This window comes from Molossus molossus, unplaced genomic scaffold (genome assembly GCF_014108415.1).
Source record: "Molossus molossus isolate mMolMol1 unplaced genomic scaffold, mMolMol1.p scaffold_m16_p_12, whole genome shotgun sequence".
Taxonomy (NCBI): Eukaryota; Metazoa; Chordata; class Mammalia; order Chiroptera; family Molossidae; genus Molossus; species Molossus molossus.
Window position 1 is genome coordinate 10,716,030 of NW_023425347.1, and position 23,461 is coordinate 10,739,490.

Consider the following 23,461-nt stretch of genomic DNA (forward strand, 5'->3'; position numbering starts at 1 on the left):
CAAATGCAATAACTTCTAAAAGTATTTAATTTTTATTTTTTAATGTTTATTCATTTATTTTTTTTACAGATGTTTCTCCTTTTCTCCCCAATAACACTCTCCTCTCAATCCTTCCCGAGCATTATTGTCTAGGCCTTGTTTATTCATACATGCATTTAAGTTTTGTGGTTTATCTCTTCCCTTCCCCTTCATGCACCTCTGCTGAGGTTTGTCATTCTGCACCTCACTTCCATGTCTCTGGGTCTATTTTATTTCTCAAGCTAGTTTTGTTTATTATATTCCACAAATAAGTAAGATCATGTGATATTTGTCTTTCTCTGATTGGCTTGTTTCATTTAGGATAATACTCTCTAGGTCCCTCCATGTCGTCTCAAAGGGTAAAGGATCTTTCTTTCTTACAGCTGCATAGTATTCCATTGTGTATATGTACCACAGCTTTTTTATCCATTCATCTACTGATGGACACTTGGGCTGTTTCCAAATCTTAGCGATTGTAAATAGTTCTGCTATGAACATGGGGGTACATATATTCTTTCTGACTGGTGTTTCAGGCTTCTTAGGGTATATTCCTAGAAGTGGGATCACTGCGTCAAATGGCAGTTCAATTTTTAATTTTTTGAGGTAACACCATAGTATTTTCCACAGTGGCTGCACCGGTCTGCATTCCCACCAGCAGTGTACTAGAGTCCCCTTTTCTCCACACCCTCGCCAACACTTGTTGTTTGATGATTTTTTGATGGCAGCCATTCTGGCAGCTGTGAGGTGATACCTCATTGTTGTTTTAATGTGCATCTCTCTGATGATTAGTGATGTTGAGCATTTCTTCATATGTCTCTTGGCAATTTGCATGTCCTGTTTGGAGAGGTGTCTATTTAGGTCCTCTGCCCATTTTCTAATAGGGTTCTTTGTATTCCTTTTGTTGAGTTGTATTTGAGTTCTCTATATATTTTGGAAATTAGCCACTTATCTGATGTATCGTTGGTGACTATGCTCTCCCATATAATGGGTTTCCTTTCCATTTTGATGCTTGTTTCTTTTGCTGTGCAGAAGTTTTTTAGTTAGATGTAGTCCCATGTGTTCATTTTTTCCTTTATTTCTCTTGCCTTAAGTGTTGTATCAGTGAAAATTATGCTGTGTGTGAGGTGTGAAATTTTGTTGCCTACATTTTCTTCTAGGATTTTTATGGATTCACGAGTTACATTTAAGTCTTTTATCCATTTTGAGTTTATTCTTGTATATGGTGTAAGTTGGTGGTCTAGCTTTAATTCTTTGCATGTAGCTGTTCAGTTTTCCCAGCACCATTTATTGAAGAAGCTGTTTTTACTCCACTATATGCTCTTGCCTCCTTTGTCAAATATTAATTGAGCGCAAGGACTTGGGTCAATTTCTGAGTTCTCTGTTCTGTTCCATTGATCTACATGCCTGTTCTTGTGCTAGTACCATGCTATTTTGATTACTATGGCTTTGTAGTATAACCTGATATTTGATATTGTGATCCCTCCTACTTTGTTCTTCTTTTTCAGGATTGCTGTAGCTATTCGGGGTCTTTTTTGGTTCCATGTAAACTTTTGGAGTATTTGTTCTTAGTTCTGTGAAATATGTCTTTGGTATTTTGATGGGGATTGCATTGAATCTATAGATTGCTTTGGGTAATATGGACATTTTAATGATATTAATTTTTTCAATCCATGAACAGGGTATATGCTTCCACTTTTTTATAACTTCCTCTATTTCTTTTTTCAATGACCTGTAGTTTAGTTATGTTTATTCCTAGGTATCTTAATTTTTTGCCACAATGGTAAATGGGGTTGCTTTTTTAGTTTCTTTTTCTCTGTGTTCATTGATGTATAATAATGCTGTCTATTTCTTGACATTAATTTTGTATCCTGCTACTTTGTCATATTCATTTATTAACTCTAGTAGATTTATTTATTTTTTATCCTCACCTGAGGACTTTTTATTTTATTTTATTTTTTGTATTTATCTTCAGATAGAGCAGGAGGGAGAGAGGGAGGAAGAGAGACAGAGAAACATCAATGTGAGAGAGACACATAGATGGTTGCCACCCACACAACACCAACTGGGGCCAGGGACAAACTGCAACCAAGGTACGTGCCCTTAGCGGGAACTGAACCCGGGCCTCTCTGGACCGTGGGCCAACTGGCCAAACTGGTCAGGGCCAACTGTAGTAGATTTTTGATAGAGTCTTTAGTGTTTTCTATGTACAGTATCATGTCATTTGCAAATAATTACAGTTTCACTTCCTTTCCAATTTGGATCCCATTTATTTTTTCTTCTTGTCTAATTGCTATGGCTAAGACTGCCAGTACTATGTTAAATAAGAGGGGTGAGAATGGGCATCCCTGTCTTGTTCCTGTTCTTAAGGGAAATGCTTGTAGTTTTTCCCCATTGAATATGATGTTGTCTGTAGATTTTTTATATATGGCCTTTATTATGTCGAGATATTGTCCCTCTATTCCCAAATTGCTCAGTGTTTCTATCAGAAATGGGTGCTGGATTTTGTCAAATGCTGTTTCAGCATCTACTGATATGATCATATGATTTTTATCTTTTATTTTGTTTATGTGGTATATCACATTTATTGATTTGCGAATATTGTACCATCCTTGCATCCTGTGATGAATCCCACTTGGTCATGGTGAATGATATTTTTGATCTATTGCTGGATCTGATTTGCTAGTATTTTGTTAAGGATTTTGGCATCTGTGTTCATCAGGAATATTGGCCTGTAGTTTTCTTTCTTTGCAGTGTCTTTATCCAGTTTTGGAATTAGAATTATGTTGGCCTCATAAAATGAGTGTGGAAGTCTTCCATCTTCTTGGATTTGTTGGAATAGTTTGAGGAGAATGGGTATTAGATCTTCTTTGACTGTTTGGTAAAACTCCCCCATGAAGCGTCCAGGCATGGGCTTTTGTTTGCTGGGAGTTTCTTGATTACATCTTCAATTTCCTTAGTTGTTATTGGTCTGTTTAAGTTTTGTATCTCTTCCTGGTTCAGTTTTGGGAGACTGTGTGTTTCTATAAATTTGTTTATTTTGCCTAGATTGTCCAGTTTGTTGGTGCATAATTGTTCGTAGTATGTTTTTTGTTGTTTTTTTTTAATCCTCACTCGAGGACATTTTTTTCCAGTTTTTGTTCAGATAGAGTGACAGGGAGAGAGAGCAAGAGAGAGAGAGACAGAGACAGAGACAGAGACAGAGACATCGATGTAAAAGAGACAGATTGAGTGGCTGCCACCCACACGACCCAGCCAGGGCCAGGGACAAACTGCAACCGAGGTACATACCCTTAGCGGGAACTGAACCCTGGGTCTCTCTTGACTGCAGGCCAACTCTCTAACTGCTGAGCCAAACCAGCCAGGGCTCGTAGTATGTTTTAACTATCCTTTGTATTTCTGTGGTGTTGGTTGTTACTCCTCTTTTGTTTCTGATTTTGTTTATTTGGTTCCTATCTTGTTGTTTCTTGGTGATTCTGGCTAAGGTTCCATCAATCTTGTTTATTTTTTCAAAGAACCAGGTTTTTGTTTCATTGATCTTTTGAATTGTTTTTTAGTTTCTAAGTCATTTATTTCTGTTCTGACCTTTACTATTTCCTTCCTTCTACTTGCTCTGGGTTTTTGTTTTTGTTTACACCATAGTTCTTTAAGTTGTAGGATCATAAAGTCAATTAGGAATTTTTCTTGTTTCTTGAGGTAGGCCGGTAGTACTATGAACTTCCCTCTTAGGACTGCTTTTGCTGTGCCCCATAGATTTTGCGTTGTGTGTTAATTTTTATTGGTTTCCAGGAAGTTTTTAATTTCTTCCTTAATCTCCTTGGTAACCCATTCATTGTTTAATAACATGCTATTTAGCCTCTATGTGTTTAAATATTTTTGCTCTAATTGATTTGTAGTTTCATACTGTTGTGATCTGAGAAGATGCTTGGTATGATTTCAATTTTCTTGAATTTGTAGAGACTTACTTTGTGTCCTAACATGTAGTCTATCTTTGAGAATGTCCTATGTGCATTTGAGAAGAATGTATAGTCTGTGGCTTTGGTTTGGGGTGAAATGTTCTATAAATATGAATTAAGTCCAAATGATCTAGTTCATCATTCAAGGACTCTGTGTTCTTGTTAAGTTTTTGTCTAAATGATGGATCCAGTGGTGTCAGTGGGGTATTAAAGTCACCCAGTATGATTGTATTGCATTTCTTGCAGTGCTGGTTTGGTGGTGGTAAATTTCTTAATTTTTGTGTGTGTGTGTGTCTGTGAAACTTTATTTCAGTTTTAATTTTGAATGATACCTTGCTGGATAGAGTAGCCTTAGATTGAGACTCTTGCCTTTCATTACTTTGATACTTCATGCCACTCCCTTCTGGCCTTCAGTGTTGCTATTGAGAAATCAGCTGACAGTCTATTGGGGTCTCCCTTGTAGGTAGGTAACTTTCTGTCTCTCTCTTGCTTCTTTTAAGATTCTTTCTTTGTCTTTAATGTTTGTCATTTTAATTATGATGTGTCTAATTATGGGTCTTTTGTGGTTCATCTTGCTTGGGACCCTCTATGTTTCCTGGACTTGTGTGACTTTTTTCTTCACCAAATTGGGGAAGTTTTCTGTCTTTATTTCTTCAAACAGGTTCTCTGTCCCTTTCTCTGATTCTTTTCCTTCTGGTACCCCTATGATGCAAATGTTGTTACGTTTTGTCCCAAAGCTCTCTTAAACTCTCCTTCTGCTTTTAAATGTTTTTTTCCATTTGCTGCTTTATTTGGGCTTCTTTTTCTACCTTGTCTTCTAATTCACTGATTTGGTCTTCAGCTTTTTCTAATCTACTATTGCATCCTTCTAAGATATTTTTCATAAAACCTATGTTATTCTTTATTTCTTCTTGATTTTTATTCATAGCTTCTACCTCTTTTTTTAAGCTGTTGTAGTTCCCACTGAACTCTTTATAATTCTCATTAAGTTGCTTGTAGTTCTCAGTAAATTGTTTGAGAGCCCTTAAAATCATTGCTTTGAATTCTTTATCTGACAAATTTGCTTTATTCCACTTCATGCAGTTTCTTTTCTAGTGATTCCTCCTTTTCTTTCTTTTGGGTGTTTCTTTGTCTTCCCATTTTAGTAGTATGGTAGTTCTAGGCCTGGGGTGGGACATTGGGATGTGCGGGCAGGTTGGTGTGTATCAAATAAGGCTGCTGTGCCTCCCAGACTGTTTTGGTGTGTGGCGCCTGTTGCTTGCTGTGGGTCCTGAAGGATTGACAGCTGGTGGCTGGTATCATTCTGTCACGTTAGGCACTGCTGGGGCATGCGGGCCTCCACCGCTGGGGCTCTGCTGGGGTGCGCGGCTGCCTGATGAGGCTCAGCTCCTGATCAGCTGCTGTTGGTGCTGCTGGGGGCAAATGTCAGCTCCGGGTTTGTGCTGCTACTGCTGCTGCTGTTGCTAAGGGGTTCTCTCAGCACCCCATCCTCTGTTGCTGTTGGGGGCTGAAAGTGCTCAGCTCCCAAGCCTCAGCTGCTATGGGGAATGGTGCTTGGCTAATGGCCAGTTGCGGCTTCGCTGCAGACACCTTGACAGTGCCACTACTGTGTGCTGGTCCATGTTGACACAGCGGGGTCCACTGGTCCGATGGTGCAAGGCACACTGGTAGACTCAGGTCACTCAGCCTTAACTTCTCCCGGTGCCTCCTCCCAGCAAAGACCACAGATATTCCAAAATGGCAGGACCTCCCGGCTGCACAGGGAGTAACGCCCTGATGAGCCCCTTACCATGGTAACTGGCTGCTCCCATCCACAGTAAAGGAACCCTCTGCCCTACGTTTCTGCACTGCTCGAGGTTGCTCGTCCACATTCACGTCCACCCATTCTCTTTCACACTCGCTCACACTCACTCACACTCACCTTCGCTCCGGTCGTGCCCACTGCCATCTTTCCATCTAAAAGTATTTAATTTTAAATGTCTCTTCAATATAATGATGAACTAGTGAACTCTAATAAACTGGGAAAAAAGGGGGAAAATGACTACATTGTGTTTATCACATCCTTAGAAGTATAATTTGAAAACTAACTTCGTAAATGACTACTTACTAGTTCATTTTTTTATTTTAATAATTAGAAATACTAACAAATAATGACATTACTAATTGAAATAACGATTTTAACAAGCCCTTACTTCTTTCTCCATTAAAATGGCTTCCTGAAAGTATCCAGGAGGTTAATGAATCACTTGTTAATTAAATTTGAACTTTTCTCCTCTAGTATTCAAATGAAAAAAAAACTGAAATATGATAAATTAAAATTGCTTCGTACTAAATTGAACATTGATAGTGATATAAATATTGTAAATGGTAATGTTACACATGAATGTGATACAAATCTATAAAATTCATAATGGAATTTGCTAATTTTGAATATTGACTTATCTTTTAAGTTCATTTTGTTCCTGAAAATTCAAGTGCTGAAATAATGTTTTATGAGCATTTTCTAATTAGCCAAGTGTAACTTTCCATGAAAAATTTAAACATTCTCATCCAACTAACAAATCAATCAATCTTTTCTTTTCTTATTTTGTCAGCCTCTAAGCAAGTATCCTGCTGTGATAAATGACATTTCATTCTGGTTGCCCTCTGAGAATTACACAGAAAATGATTTCTATGACTTAGTCCGAACAATTGGAGGAGACCTGGTGGAAAAAGTTGATCTTATAGACAAGTTCGAACATCCAAAGTAAGTAAAAAACTTTCAGATTTTATCCTTTGTTCTGTCTGTGGCTGTGGCATATGGAAACATATTATACAGGTTTGCTGAAACCCAGTGCATATGAGACAAAGTATCTTCTGAATTTACAGTAAACATGTAGCTTATCAGGAAAGGCTTTCATGTCAGTTCTTTCTGAAGATCTTTCTAAAATGCATTTTAATCTTTCCTGCTTTAGTAAAGAAAGTATATGGAACAGAATGTTTTAAAGATCTTGGAGGTTTTCAGTATGGCTTTTGGAAATGATTCTGTAGCACAGTGGTTCTCAACCTTCCTAATGCCGCGACCCTTAATACAGTTCCTCATGTTGTGGTGACCCCCAACCATAAAATTATTCTTGTTGCTACTTCATAACTGTAATGTTGCTACTGTTATGAATCGCCATCAGAAATATGTGTTTTCCAATGGTCTTAGGTGACCCCTGTGAAAGGGTCATTTGCCCCCAAAGGGGTCGCGACCCACAGGTTGAGAACCGCTGCTGTGGCATATCACATCTTAGGAACAGAGGATGAGGCCAGAAAAGGGATTTATGGAGAAAAGCCTGTTTCGTTGGTCTCTCGGTGACTATTTATTAAGCATATACCACAAGCCAAAATCTGTTTTAGGTTCTAGGATAAAATTTAATAACTTTATCAGGATCCATTTCAGTGTTGACCTGTTCTCCCTTATATATATATACATATGGATGGATGGATGGATGGATGGATGAATAATTTAGATAGATAGATATACACACACATACACACACACACACACACACCCACACATACATATACATATTTGTCTCTCACTAATCAGGTTTAACTCTGCTTTGGTTTTAGAACCGTTTTTCTCTAATTATATCTCTGAGGATTTGTATTGCTCCATTGTTCTGTTCTTGAGGGATTCCAGTTATGTGTGAGGACGCTTGCCTTTGTCTGACTTCTCTACCTATCGTTTTTTTCTCTGTTTTAAAACTCTTATGTTGTCAGTGTTTTTTAGTCTGTTTTGAATACTTTCCTGATTGTATCTTCTCTGCTCCTTACTGTGTTTCCTGGCACACATTCTATTTCCATCTTCAGTTATCTGTTTTTCCCCCTTTTCTGAGTTCTGCACGCTCACATTTCAATGCCTGTTTCCTTGCTATCTTTTCTCTGAGTTGTTTCTGCTTTGTGGTTTTTCCTTCATAAAGAAATTGCTTCATTTGTTTTTTAAAATTTACTGTAAAATATTTAGCTAGAAACTTCATACGATTCATTGGCAGTTTTTTTCTATGACTTCTCTGTCATTTCCTTATTATTTTAGCTATTTTTAATTGCTGTGTTGGTGCATGCCTAGGATTGCCTTTTTGTACTCATATTTGAATGTATTGGATGTTCTGAACCAGCCACAAGGTTGAGGGATAAGGTTTGATGGTAGACTTGGCAGGAGGGGCTAGTAGTCATTCGGGCCAGTTGTTTTCACAACTGTAAGGCTTTCTTTTTCTCCACTGCTAAGAAAACGACTCTTTAAATATGTCTCTGTGTCTTTGTGTAGCTCTACCTCCCACCCCAAATCTACCCTTGTTACAAACAGAAGATTCACCTTTGCTAACTCCGCTTTCAGTACTTATTGGTGAGACAGACTTTGCACTTTGGATTATAACCCTCAGCACTGAGCAACATATTTTTGCTGGTGTTTGGGAATATGTGTTCAGACATACGGCACTCTTGTGTGTTCTTTCTCTTTACTTCCTCCCATTTAGCTTCTACTTGATTTTGGCTATTTTTGGCAGCCTTTAAATATATTTTGGAGCTTGCAGGTGTTATCTGTCTCCTTACTTTACAGAAACTAGAATGAATGGACAGGGTAGCCTGGGTCCGTGACAAGATAGAGTACCCATTCAGCCCAGGACTTTTACATGAGAAGGAAGTTTCCAAGAGTTTGCATGTTGATACTGCAAGTCTGGATATTTCCTTTGAAGAGGAGGGAAGTGTGGGAGTGAGGCTTATTGTAAGTATTCACCGATGTACCAAAAGCACATGTCTTATACCTTCCATTCTTGTTTAATGCGCAGGTCACCTTCTGGAAGCAAGGATTCAGAGTCTGTTCTTAATTTTTTATTTCTCAAGCTCTTGCTTCCTGTTACTGGCTTAGATCCACCTCTGCTTCTTGTGTATCACCAGTTAAAAGTGAGATGAGTAGCCTTTCTTAGTTGAAGATGTTCAGATCCTAAAGGTTACTGTGAGATGTTATTGCCCTGTGAATGTAGTGAATGGGGTATTAATTGGAGAGAATGCAGGGAGCATGGGGGAGTGCCAGGGTCCTGTGGATGGAGGGGCTGACCAGGCAGACAGACAGACAGTGAAAACCAAAATGACTGAACTGTTAACTCAGGTCTGCACACACAACCCCGTACTGACTGGTGGAAGGAGAATTTGTCCACTTCCTTCTGGAGGAGACAATACTTGTCATTGGCAACTTGAAAAGAAATGACCAGCCAAGAGATGTCACTGATCTTACCATCTGTTAGGTAAATGTTAAGCAAACATTCAAATCCTATCATTTTGGAGCTATGCCCAATGACTAACCTGCCCAGAGAGCCTACGTATCTTAACAAGGGGCTTGGCGACTAGAGGAAGGTTCCTTTGGCAGAGATTGCTAATTATCTCTCGATATCCAACCCCAAGTTTTTAAAATGACATACTCTTGATTTTATTTTTTAAATCTAAGCAGTTTGCCAGCCCACGGAAAGTCTACACTAGGTGTGTCTGTGGGCGAGTTCAGCCAGTGGTGTCTCAGAAATGTTTAGGGGCATTTCCAGAGTTTTCCTTCAGTCGGGCTGAGGCTGTCCTTCCTTCTTGCCACCTGGATGTGAATGCGTGACTGGTACTCTGGTGACCGTTCTGGACCACGGGGTGACCTTGGCAGTGGTAGCCATGTGGAGTACAGCCTGGGTCTCTGATGCTGGATGGTCAGTTCAGCCTTGGACTTGGTCTGAGAGAGAAGCATCTTGTTTAAGCCACTACTTTCCAAATCTTCACTAATGACAACCAAAGTAAGGACAAGCAAACCTTGCTGGTACAGCACCGAGGAAAAGAACACTTTGTTTAGTCATGGTGGCTCATTGTGTAGTGAGTCTCAGGAAGTGTCCAGGCAGAAGGTGACAGACTTGGGCTATGAAGGGTCAGATATTAGGTTCTGTCTACTCTGTGGGCCATACGGTCTCTCTCACATCTACTCAGCTCAGCCATTTGAAGCGGCCCCAGATAAAACGAAATCAAATGATCATGACTATGTTCCAACAAAACTTTCATCACATAAATGGGGTCCACTGGATTTGCCTGCAGTTTACTGACCCCTGATAGAGGGGAGAGAGACACATGTAACTTTTTTAAAGACCCTCAGTCACAGATTCTGAAATCTTCCCAAAGGAGGATAGTTGTTCAGGTTAGGAGATGCTGACATTTCATTCCAGTTTATTGTTCAGAACCTGCTCCCAGAGTACATTTGCCACTGAAACTATAGTCCACTTAAGGTGCAGAAAAGTTTTTTTGTTTTTTTTTTATCCTCACCAGAGGACATTTTTACTTTTTTTTTTTTCTTTGTTCAGATATAGTGGGAGAAAGAGAGAGAGAAATAGAGAAGCATTGATGTGAAAGGGACACATTGAGTGGCTGCCACTCGCACGACCCAACCAGGGCCAGGGACAAACTGCAACCGAGGTACGTGCCCTTAGCGGGAACTGAACCCGGGTCTCTCTGGACCGCAGGCGGACGCTCTAAGCACTGAGCCAAACCAGCCAGGGCTGCAGAAGAGGTTTTGGAGTTCCAGTTCCATGTCACATAATAAAGTAGAGCAGGGATGGATCACCTCTGAAGAGAAGAACTAGATTACCATATGTACTTGGGTAGTTGGGATATTGTGCTGTGTGCACGTACTACATGCTGAGAAAGCACAGTTGCTCCAGATATGTCTTATGCTGGGGTAGGAGAAAGAGCAGGAGGAGACGTAACCATTGTCTTCAACTGTTGACACCTCACTGGGGAAGGAGCCAGTCTCTTCTGAATTACAGACACGGGTTATAAAGGTAACGGAACTCGAATAGGACGCATTTGGTTTGAGCTTAAGGCAGAACTTCTTGAAAGTTAGAATTACGGAACTTTCAAAGAAGGATTTTAATTGACCGCAGGAAGGGGTTAGTGAAAAGTGTCCCAAGGGTCTGGCTGGAGATGTCCCCAAAGCAGTTCTACTCGTAGACTTACACCTTGTCCCTGGGGCTGCTGCTGACTTGGCCACATCCTGTGATACAGTTGTGGACACATTTCCTGAACCCATGCACTGTCTCAGGGTCTGGTGAGGGCTGAGACGCTAGCAGTGAACTGTGGATGCCAGAGAGGCTCAGCTCTCTCAGTCCTACCTGATCTTCCTCACAGTTACAGTTTATGAAATTTGCCAAACGTACAGGCAGACCTCGTTTTCTTGTGTTTCACCTTATTGTGCTTTGTAGATACTGCATTTTTATCAACATGGAGGCAAGACCTCCACCAAAAAGATTACGACTCTGAAGGCTGAGACAGATGATGGTTATATTTTAGCAATGAAGCAGTTTATTTTTAAATGTTTTTATTGATTGTTTAGAGAGAGAAAAGGAAAGAGAGAAAAATTGATGTGAGCGAGAAACATCAATTGGCTGTCTCCTGCATGCTCCCTACTGGTGATCGAGCCCGCAACCTGGGCATGTGCCCTGACCAGGACTCAAACTGGGACTTCCCAGTCCATGCGATGACACTCAATCCACTGAACCACACAATGAAGGTATATGCATTATATTTTAATTAAGGTATATGCATTGGGTTTTTAGAAATAATGCTATCGCACACTTAATAACACAGAATAACTTTTATAGGCATTGGGAAACCAGAAAATTTGAGTGACTCGCTTTATTGCGATGCTCGCTTTATTGCAGTGGTCTGGGACCCACAATATCTCTGAGCTGTGCCTATACATCTGTCTTCATTTTTTTTTTTTTTTTTAATCCTCACCCGAGGACATTTTTCCATTTTTTGTTCAGATAGAGTGGGAGGGAGAGAGAGTGAGAGAGAAACATTGATGTGAAAGGGACACTTCGAGTGATTGCTACCCTCACGACCCAACCAGGGCCGGGGACAAACTGCAACCGAGGTACATGCCCTTAGCAGAAACCGAACCCAGGTCTCTCTGGACCACGGGCTGACGCTCTAACCGCTGAGCCAAACCAGCCAGGGCTGTTCATTTTTAACAGAGCTTGGAAGAGGGACTTCAACACAACAGGCACCTTCTCGGTGTGGCTGGCCCTTCTGAGGTATGAGTCGTGGACATTGTCTGGTCCTAACTCTGCCTGGTGTGGTGTGGGTGAGGCAGTTCAGGTGACTCTTCCTTTCCCCCCTTCCTCCAGTCTTTCTTTCTTGTTTTGGTGTGGTTATGTGTTTTTGCTTTGTCAATAGCATCCAATAAAAATGAGAACACATAAAACTTTGAAAATAAAAAGAGCGAAGATTCAGCCATCATCTCAACACTCTTACACAACTCTTAACATTTCTACATCTTCCCGGTCTTGACTTTTCCATACATGTACATCAAATGACATTTGACCCTTGAATACTGAAGACGGGATGTGCTTTGTAGTTTCACCCTGTTGGTTCCAGGGCGGCATTTTCCGACCTCTGTCCTACTGGTGTTTTGGGCCAGATAATCTTTGTTGTGGGGCTGCCTGTGCCTTACTCACCAGCACACACCCAGTCCCACTCCCTGTGACGATCAAAACTGTCTCCAGACCTTGTCAAATGTCCCTCGACTGGAAAAATTACTTCATTGAGAAATCATAGCAGAGAATGCTTAATTTTCTTTTGAAAAAGATTTCTTAAAATCATGCACTATTTTTATGGTTTGAGGAGCTAGAAGAGGGATAGAAGGACCTTATGGGGGAGGTGTTTCAGTGGGGGTTCTTGTGGTTCCAGGGAACACACTTGAGCAAACACAAGAGAAGCTGAGCACACCAAGTAGGCTTCAGAAAGAGTAGTAACTAAGGAGGGTCTGACCTTTCCTGGTCTCCATCACTCTGTATTTTTTTTAATCCTCACCTGAGGATATGTTTTAATTATTTTTAGAGAGAGGAAGGGGAGAGAGAAATATTGACATGAGAGAGAAACATCAATTGGTGTTGCCTCCTGTACATGCCCCAACCAGGGATTGAAACCAAGATCTAGGTATGTGCCCTGACTGGAAATCGAACCCGCAACCTTTTGGTATACAGGATGATGCTCCACACAACTCAGCTACCTGGCCAGGGCTTCATCACTTTCTGTGGTATGTCCACCAATTTCTCCTTCTCTGTTGCGTTTTGTTTTCTCACACCCACTCTGTGTCCACCACTTCCACCACGTGGTTTCTGCTCTTTGTATCACGCACAGTGCAGAACACCCTGCCCAGCTCCTGATGCTGAGTAACCTTCAGGTTCCAGCTCTCAGCACCACTGCAAGTTCCTGCCCAGTTCTAACGCTCAGGAAAGCGTGCCAGTGGGCCCAACTCAACTCTTCTCACTGGGGCGAAGACCTCTGACCAGCTGCTGGATGGCTCCACTCAAGTCGGGTGCCTGCACTTGGTCTAGTTAGCCTCCTGGGTCAAGTGGACAGGCCTCTGACCTTAGCTTACAAATCAGTACACTTACTGTTTATGTAGATATTTCTTTGTGTTTTCTTTAACCTGAACTCAGCAGCTCTTTACTCAGGCACTACCCTTTTTATATTTCCTTGAATTTTATGCAGAGAGACATGCTGTAAATATATTTAGCATCTGATTCTTGAGTTCCTGTGTTATGGGAAATATTGGTCTAATTGGGACCACAAAGATTTTTGAGGCAAGATCCCAGTTTTTATGGAGCCAAATAACTGGAAAACTGAACTAACAATAAAAAGCACAATAAAAAAAACTGAACTAACAATAAAAAGCACAATAAGGTTAATTAAGCCTAATAAGTGGCCTGCACAGTTTCTATGCTCAGTAAACTTTCATTGACTTAAAATAAGAAGCACATGTCTAGGGCTACAGCTTCAGAGGAAAGAGACCATTGGTCTGGGAAGATATGCCAAGGAGGAAAGGTGGCAAGCCCTGTATGTCTGTCTGCCGTCTGATACCTTGTGAATGAGATGCATTTCATCCTGACTCTAATTGATGTGAGTACGTTCTCTTTAGTAGAAAACTTGAGTTTCTGTAAAAAGAACTCTGGATTTTTAGATTCTTTTTTTGCCAGGACAGATTCACTTATGGTGGCCACTTTTAGGGAAAGGGGTTCATTTAAGGGTATACCTGATTCAGAACTGGAAAGCTGTTCGGAACCAAGGCAGATCTGAGGGCCAGCGACCTTCTACACCTGGATGCCTCTGGCTCTGGCTCTGTCCTTGCTCCTCCTGTGAGTGTCTGTGTCCTCCACCCCTCCCCCTATTTATACACACGTTAATATTTCTACCTCTTTTCTGCATTGGCCTAACTCTTTCTGGCCCGTCCTTTCCATGATTCCAGTACAAGTTCTGGAAGGAACTAACCTAATTGGCTGACGAACATCATCCCTTTGGGCCCTTTGCCCCAGGCTTCCTGCGGTTCTGGGCAGTCTGTGGGTGGACCACTAATGGGTCAAGAACCCGTTGTTGATCTAGTTAGGGGCCATTAATAACAGCCCAGCCTGCTTTCCAGAACAAGAAGCCACAGGCTGGTGTTTTCAACCAGAAGGAGTCACTGGACAGTGTTTTCGAACAAATAGCCAAGTGCTGCCTTCCTCTTACCCCGCCAGTCGGCTCCACATGCAAAACTCTCTGTGACTGCTCCTGATCCTTGGCTCATTCCTGTCTTTTATTCCTTTTTAAAAATATGTCTGTATTGATTTTTTTTAGAGAGGAAGGGAGAGAGAGATAGAAACATTGATGTGAGAGAGAGACACCAATCAACCTCCTCCTGCCCGCCCCCTACTGGGGATTGAGCCTGCAACCCGGGCATGTGTCCTGACCGGGAATCGAAGGGGGATCTCTCAATCCATGGGACAGTGCTCAACCCACTGAGCCCCACCGGCCAGGCATCCTATCTTTTATACTTTATTAACATTTAAACTTTCCTAGTCTGTTCCACTTGCTGCAAACTCCTTCGGTGGAGCTGCAGTAGCACAGCAGCTCACTGTCATTTCCCTGCGGTATTTAAAGTAGTGGAAGGAAACGCACTCTATGATGCTTGGTGGATGGTAAACTGATCCTCTCCATTCCTTAGAGAAGCTTTTTTAAGGACGGGGAGTCGTTTGTGAGGTAGTAGAGGCAATGTAGTTCACTGGGAGGAGCTCACAATTCCGTCAGAAGCTGTGAGTGGAATCTTGACATTCCGCATTCTCTGTGTGGTAGTGGGACTTCCTGAGCCTCGGTTTCCTCATCTACCGCAGAAGAATGAGTATCATCCTTAAATGGTAGCTGCAAAAGTTATATGTACTTATATATGTGAAATGCTTTGAAAAACTGCACCGAGTTCTAAAAATAGTGTTAGCTATTAGAAAGAAAACAGTAACTTTCACAATCACCCTATCTTGTTTAGTAAAATAAAGAATAACCTCATACAGCCAGGAGTCTGAGGTTTGGGAGCCAGATACTTACGACTCGGGCATTCCGGCCGTAACGGAAAGCAGAATGCGCCCTTTTAGAAAACGGTCATTCTGCAGTGATGCATGTGCTTCCTGCAACTTAAGGGGTCAACTTTTAATTAGGACAAACACATAAAGAAAGAAATTCTTAGTAAAGTGGCAGAGGAGCTGGTCAGCAGGGCTGTGTAGTCGTGTGGCTCTTCTGTGGGTTGTGTGCTGGGAAATGCTGTGGACAGTGGCAGGTGGGATGACATGTTTGGTTTGCAGGTCACTCCCTGGTCTTGTTCCTTTTGGCAGAGCCAGTGGGGGCAGTTATCTGAACTCTATGAGGGGTCGGCAATGAAAAGCCAACCGCAGCTAATCTTGGGAGGCTGGTCAGAAGTCGTGTCCCCTTGACATTGACAGCATGCAGCCCCTGGGAGGTGGCTAGAGGCGCCAGGCCGCGCGAGAACTCTCCAGGCTTCTTCCTTTCTTCATTTTCATTGCAGTGCTGGTGGTGTGAGCATACGAACTTTTATTGTTTCGGTTCAGACAGCGCCGAAAGCAATTCTAAGAAAACTATTTTTAGCCTGGATATTTGTTTCTCCCTCGTTTCCTTCACTTTCCTCTTTTCAAAGCAGTCCACGAAGGGTGCTTTTCAGAGCTGCCATGGAGCAGCCGTGCTTGCCACCAGCATTAGACAGATGAGAACACAACTCGTTCTGTGCCTGAACACCTGTTCCGCCTCGCCCCCCAGTGCGTCTCCGTTGCTGAAGCAGTCTTTGGGATTCCTTCAGCACTGACCTGGCAGGACCAGGGGTAGATCTCTGCACAGGGCAGGAAGGAGCAGAGAGGCTGCCGGCCCACAGCAAGAGCAGGAGTGAGGCCGGGCGCTGGAGGGGCTGCGCCTGTGGCGGCACTGCCTCACAGCACACCTTGGTGAAAGTGAACAGTGAAGCCACTCTTTCCTCTTTACCTTTCAAGTAGGGGTTTTCAGAGGGGTCTTTGATACCGTCTGCCCCTGGCACCCCATGTGCCTGTTTGTCTCCTTCCGATAAGAAGAACTCATGTCCCTGATGTTTCCATGTCTCACCCCAACAGTGTTGATAGATTAAAGCAAATTAAAATGCACACCAAGGGCAACCTGGGAGAGGAAAATGAGTCCCAGGATTGTTAGCATGAGTGGGATGGGGAGGGGCAATCCCACCCCATCATTTTGGGCAATTATAAGTAAGGCACTAAATTGTTTGGGCTCTTTAAATTTGTTATCCCAGTTCATGAGGTCGCTTCTTTCGACAGGCTGCCACCCAGATTTGATGTCCAGAGCCAGCAATGGGGGTCTGTCCTCCACTGCCCATCTCCACTGTGTGTTCCTGTGTCGGCTACCTTGTTCTTCTCACCCACAGATGCGTGGCCCTGAGTGTACCACGGCCATCACAGTTACTGATGTGCCTTAGCAACCAAAAGACTTAGGCATCCACTACACAACTTCACAATTGCACATAGAGTAACCAAACAGTTATCCTAACTATAGATTTTGGAGTTGAATCTCAAAGATGGGCCTCTGATTTGTAAGGCGGTCTTAGGGACCTACAGGTGTGGGACCTCTTTGAGTCACTCTTCAAAAATTAAAATTCCTGCCCTGGCCGGTTTGGCTCAGCGGTTGGAGTGTCGGCCTGCGGTACAGAGAGACCCGGGTTCGGATTCCGCTAAGGGCACGTACCTCGGTTGCAGTTTGTCCCCGGCCCTGGTTGGTCGTGCGGGTGGCAGCCACTCGATGTGTCCCTTCACATCGATGTTTCTCTCTCTCTCTCTTCCTCTCTCCCCCTCCCGCTCTATCTGAACAAAAAAAATGGAAAAATGTCCTTGGGTGAGGATAAAAGAAAACAAAACAAAACAAAAATTAAAATTCCTGAACAGCAGAGATGGCCTTGTGAACTTGGCCTCACCTTGCTCCTCCTGAGCAAGAAGAAGCCCCTTTCTGCTGCCAGTCCCTTGGGCTGAGCATCACCAAGGCCAGGGCCACGGCTGCACAGGCTGGGGCAGGGCAGGCAGCAGCCCGGGGTCTCCGGCTGTTTCCTGAAGTTCATCATGACTGTGGCTGAAGCAGCAGCAGGAGAGTGGGCCCGTTTGAGGGAGGAGAACCTGGAGCTGGAGGAAGGAATGTAAGCCCCACTGTCCTGACCTGTGTCAGCACACAGAGGATGGTGGTTGACAGGGAGTAAGTAGAGGGAGCAGTGCTTTGTTTGGTGGAGAGTATTGATGACTTTAGGACTTCTTGAGTTTTAAGTAGAACATAGGAGTGTTGACCTAAGAGCTCATGAGGGAGAGGTATACACCTGAGAGTTGGAGTTCTGCGCGAGACTGAGGTGCTCAGGGCATGTCTAGAGCAGAGGAGTTCGAAGAGAGAACCCGGGGAAGGTTTGCGGGGTGGACAAGTGACGGAACTCATAAGGGTGATGCAGGAGATCCAGGCAGAGAAGCAGAGGCTGAGGTGCAAGCCATGGAAGGGACAGGTGCAGAAATGAGGTTACACTGCAGTCAGGCCAGAGGCCAAGACCGCATAGATTTGGCCCTTAGGAAGTCTTCAGTATTGAGTTCAATGATAGAAAATACTTTGAATAATCATATTTCTTCACATTTCCCTCCTGTTGTGCCTTCACTTATATTTATTTCACAAAAAGTAATTAGAGAATACTTGACTCATTGGATGTTAAAGAGGGGTGATGAGTTGGGAAGCAAACAAAACGTTCTAACTCTGGTAACCAGACCTGCCTCTTCAAAGCTGTGTCTGGCCATTTTCCCTCAGACAGTGCTGTGGAGAGCGTTCACTGTCCTGCCCCTTACCTGTTTCTATTCTCTCTCCCAACACAGTTCAGGTACAGGATGAAGACAGACAGCTGAAGATCTCTAGGCCTCCTCTGAGAAGCAGGTGGAGCTGAGAGATTGGTTCACCTCCCAGCACTTAAGATAAGCCTCATTAAACTCAGCGTGTTTAACTTAAGAAAGGATATGGCCTGCCAATTAAGACCTGAAGATATGAATGGATTTGGGGATTTAAACAATGCTGTCATCAGCATTTCTTTAAATGGCACATGATGGAGGAAAACCTCCTTAAAGTTGCATATACTTCTCTTTAGTTTTGAGTGGCAGGGAAATGTGCTTTGTGGAATTGCCACCCCCAAAGGCTGCGTCCACCCCTGAGGAACAGAAGTGCAGTACCATACAGAGTACACACCGTTCTTGAAATTAGACTTGACCTCCACTCACCTCTGAAGCCAAAAATAGCCTTCCCAAAATGAGAGAAGGAAAGTCAGGAAAGGAAGGTGTGAGGGACATATTGCAAGAAAAACAGAACAGTTGATTATATTTAGAATGTTATTTTTTTAAACCTGGATTGAATCAATGAAAACCTATGCATTGAAGTTCTTCGTTTCAGGATTTCTACTGCGAGAGAATTTATTTAAATGTGAATCCCAAATAATGTTATATCATGTTTGATACAGGAATATATCTGGCAATATCAAACAGATTAAATTCTGGAGAAGACTAGTCTGGATAGAAGCTATTCTTAGCATAGTTTAAGTAAAGGAGATCAATATAGATATTCAAGATGGAAAAATCCTAGTTATTAATAGAAAATTCAAGGTCCCTCTAACCTTCAAAGCAGAGCTATTTTAAGTGCTTCTCAGAAAACAAATGTCTTAGAGATTTGAGCTGGGGTCCCCCACATCTCCAAGACGCCATGCCTTAAAATGCCGTACGGTCGTGGGCACTGCCCTGCCCCTCAGGCAGCTCAGCTCAGCCAGTGGCTGGATAGTGGGGACCTGAAGTGGGACCCTACAATGTAGGACCAGATTTATTCATTTATATATTGTAATTGTACTATTTTCTATAATACCTTTATTTCAGCTTCCTGGTGGCAATACATGGAACATCTTTTTTCCTTCCAGCTCATACTCTCATATAAAAATGGCAAGGCAGCAATTATGCTCATAATTGCAAATTTGTTTAATTAAAAGTACATCCAGTTTGTCTGACACACTTTTAAGCAGCTGTGAAAAACAGCTATGGTGATATGTTGCTGTGCTGCCTTCTTTGAGTGGCTAATAATTTCAGTGGATGGTGGTTTTAGTTCTTTATCACCAATAAATATGAAAAATAATGTTAAACAGTATTGAAAATTTCAAAATGTTATATCTGTTCCTCAGTTGGGCCCTTGCATTATGTTTTTAAAACCAGTTCTCTACTTTACTCCCGAATAAAAATAGAGAAACTGTACCTGTTCAAACGTCACGTGGGCAGATTCTGTGGCGACATGGACCCAGACAGTTCCTGGCAGGGGAAGGAGAGCATCCTCACAGGGGTATTTTCTCTACTGCATTTCACCTCTGAACCCCAAGTCTCTCAAATTCAGGGATTCAAGGCTATTGAAAATTGGTCTCCATTTAAATGGTGTCCCCATAGAAGGGCTGCTCTGAATTTTTTTTTTTAAGTGAGGTGAAATTCATATGACAAATAAACCATTTTCAAGTGAGCAGCTCATTGGCATTCAGTACATTCACAACACTGTGCAGCCACCACCTCTGTCTGGCCATCTAGTTCCAACACATTTCATCACCCCAAACCCTGTACTCATCACACACTGCTTCCCATCCCCCACCCCAAAGCTCCCAGCAGCCACTCATCTACATTCTATCTCTGCGGATTTCCCTGTTCTGGATACTTCACCTAAAATGGAATCATACAATATGTGACCATTTGTGTCTGGCTTCGTTCGCTTAGCATCATGTTATTGGGGTTCATTTATATCTTCATTCTTTCTCATGGCTGAATAATTGTCCGTTGTGTGCATGTATGCAATCTGTTTATCCATTGTCAGTGGACACTTGGGTTGTTTCCACTTTTTGGTACTATGAGTAACCCTGCTGTAAATAGGTGTATGAAAGTATTTATTTCAGTGCCTGCTCTCAGTTCTATTGGGTATATTCCAGGAGTAACTTGCTTTGTCGTTTGGTAATTCTGTGTTGAACTTTTTAAATTCCTCTGCTAGTTCTTCAAGTACTTTGTCCACATTTTCTGTTGGGGCTTTTAAAACAATAAAAGATCTGGCAAGTGGTGGTAGAAGAGTTCCGGAGAGGAACTGGGAAGGATGCTCTGAGGTAAGAAACGGTGGGTTGGAATTTGCGGCTGGCACATCAGTGCAGGACAGTGCTTGACGAGGCTTCCATTCTGGACAGGCCCTGCGTCTTTGTTTCTCAGGGTTTGATTCAGGCCCAAAGTCTCCGCAGAGTCTAAGCGCCAGAGGGATCCTGCGCCAGGCAGACTGCTTTGTGTCTGGCTTGGAGTTCAGTGAGCAGTTCATTTGATGATGTGAGTAGCAGACAGTTGCTGTCAGTGTTTATGAAACGAGACATCAATCATTTTTAGGAAATGACACTATTTTGCTATTATCTACTGGTGTTTTAAAAATTCTTTTCACAGTAAAATAATTTCCAAAACACAAACTATTTGACATCTATTTGAAAATAGTATTGTTTCACTAATTTACAAAAAGCAATACAGTCGTCCCTTGCCACTTCGCGCCTCGACTTCTGCGACTTCCCTCTATCACGGTTTTTTGTAGCCATGAAAGTCGAGGCACGAAGCAGCGAGGGATGACTGTACCAATAAAGAATCCTACTTCGCGCAAACTCATTTATCGCGGTAGAGTCTGGAACTGATTAACTGCGATAAACAAGGGCCAACTGTAGTGTTTCTTTTTGAGTTTTAAAAAAGTGTCATAGATTTGCTTGTTTTTTAAAAAATTTTAATCAGCATTTCTGTTTGGAGATGTCTAATCAGCATTCCAAAATTCAAATCATGTATGACATCATAACACTGGATGTAGCTAAGAAAATGGCAACACTTCTAAGCAAGACTAAAGGTAAAAGTCTGTGAGGAAGTGTAGTCCATAAGATAGTGAGTTTGACTCTAGAACCCTGAGCTTTTACAGCAAAGGCTCAATAGCAAAAGGTGGTTACCTTTTGGGGTCTCTTCCTGGCCCCTGGTGATTTCTCCTCCTTTGTGAACCGCTCCCGTCTCCCACTACAGAGCAGAGCAGTGGGCCGTGGCAGCCATTGTGTGCTGCGAGGCTTCCTTTCTCCAGCTCCTCTTCCCCCTGCCCCTGCCCCTAGTCTCAGCTGACTGGACCTAGACAGACAGTTTACCCATGAAAAGAATTTACAATTGGGGATGACAGAAATTCAGTCTGTCTTTTGACAGGTACCTTTCATGTCACTGTTCGCTTCAAGCAGAGAGGCAAAGAAAAGCAGTCTACAGAGAAGAGAGCCAAGCAGATACAGAGAGGGAAGTAGAGATGGCAGGCCAAGATAGAGTGCAGAAGGCAGTCTTGTCCCTTGTTCCTATGCTCTTCTGGGGCGGGAAGGCATGTTGGCCCCTGGCCCCCTGAAATAAGCTCCCTTAGCCAGGCAGCAGGAGTGGATCTCTGTGACTGCCCCAGGCGTCCAGCAAGGCATTCTGGAGTACAGTGGTGTCCTGTTGCTGTCCCCTGAGAGCCTCTTCCTTAGTGATTAAGTACTTTCTTTGGCCCTTAGGAACTTTCTTTGTTAGCCTCAGTGTCTACTTCAATGGCTGAGTTGTTCTTCCTGACCAGTGCACTGGCAAGTCCGAGAGAGCTCGGGTAGTGAGAGCAAGTGCCTCACAGACTGAGCAGAGCCGCGCCGGGCACCTGGTGGCCGGGTTTCCCTAGGACACGTTGATTGGCAGTGAAGCCTTGTTAGCAGATCTCTCCACAGCACTCCCAGAGGGAGCTGCAGGCAGGTGTACAGGGAGCCCGTGGACACACTGCCACGTGCCTGCACTCAGCAGCATCAGGCGCTCCCGACAGCGGGGCAGACTCAGGAGGAAGAGGAAGAGGGGCCAGAGCAGAACGAGACGCCGGGTCAGACCAGTGCTGCGCAACCACTCCCGGAGAGGACCGAGATGCTCGATCCCACCCTCCGGGTATCAGTTCTGTCTGATGGTGTCTGGACTCATGGCGTGAGAATAACAGTGGACCCTCCTTGAGGGCAGTTTCCACTTGGCCCCAGCAAACGCTAAGTGCTTCTTCCTGACCTCAGTGTTCCGGCTCCGCTGGGACGAGGCAGCTGAGGTGAAGCGTGTCTCCCAAGGGGCACAGCCTCTGAGCGTGTTCCTGTCGGGTCACTGTTGCTTCCAGAATATGGCTTTGATCACTTGCAGGCCTCTTGGTGTCTACAGAGACCCAACTTGAGGGCTTCTGCATTCGTCTGCTCGGACTGCCGTGGTAAATGCCACAGGCTGGGCCTTGAACAGGGGGAGTGTGTTGTCTCACAGCCTGGAGGTGGAAGCCTGAGGTCAGAGTACCAGCAGGTTTGGGTTTCTTCTGAGGCCTCGTTCCTTGGCTTACAGAGGGCTCCTTCTCCCTGTGTCTTCACCTGGTCTTTGCTCTGTACATGTTGTGTCCCAATCTCCTCCTTTTATAAGGACACCCATCATAGTGAATTAGGGAGCTATTTGCTTAATTACCTTTGTAAAAACTCTGTCTCCAATTACAGCCAAATTCTGAGATAAAGGGGGTTAAGACTTCAACATATGAACTGGGGGTGGGGGACACACTCATCCCACAACAGCTTCCTCTTGGGACCTTAATAGATAGTTCTCCATGTCAGCCCCAGCGTGATGTCTAGGTAGGCAGAGGATCAAGGAGCACCCTTTCGGAAGGGCGACTTCTGCCTGGGTGTGCTGGACCCTTTGGTCACTCTGATATAGGACTTTAAAGCAATCATATGCTTTTCTCTTTTGGGTTACACTGAAGGAACTACTTCAGGGACCAGAAGCTGGTAGAATAGACATAAAACCACCCTACTTCTCAGAGCTGGCCACACTGAGACCCAGTCTCTCGGGGGCTTGGACGCCTTGCTGGCATGCAGGAAGCTTCTCCCAAGCCTCTGTTAGGTGCTCCCTGTGCAGGGCTCAACCATTAGCATGCCTGGACACCTCGTGGTGCCTTCTCCACTTACTTCTAAAGACTATCTGTTTGTGGCGTGTCCTGCTTCCTCAGGAGGATCCAATTGGTCCACAGTCACCACCAGCAGAGGC

General features: G+C 43.4%; 1 protein-coding gene across 8 annotated transcripts in view; it reads left to right on the forward strand.

The window, feature by feature from the left end:
• Positions 1 to 23,461, forward strand: part of FARS2 (phenylalanyl-tRNA synthetase 2, mitochondrial) — a 540,850-nt gene that overhangs the window by 386,204 nt on the left and 131,185 nt on the right. For 5 of the 8 annotated variants that reach the window (XM_036257564.1, XM_036257555.1, XM_036257558.1 and 2 more), the window contains one exon: positions 6,566 to 6,717. In XM_036257564.1, the coding sequence (XP_036113457.1) occupies positions 6,566 to 6,717 (152 nt within the window). Of the gene's footprint in view, positions 1 to 6,565; positions 6,718 to 8,553; positions 8,667 to 18,214; positions 18,246 to 23,461 lie in introns of those variants that run through there. The other 3 variants (XM_036257556.1, XM_036257557.1, XM_036257561.1) reach the window with 3 other exon arrangements.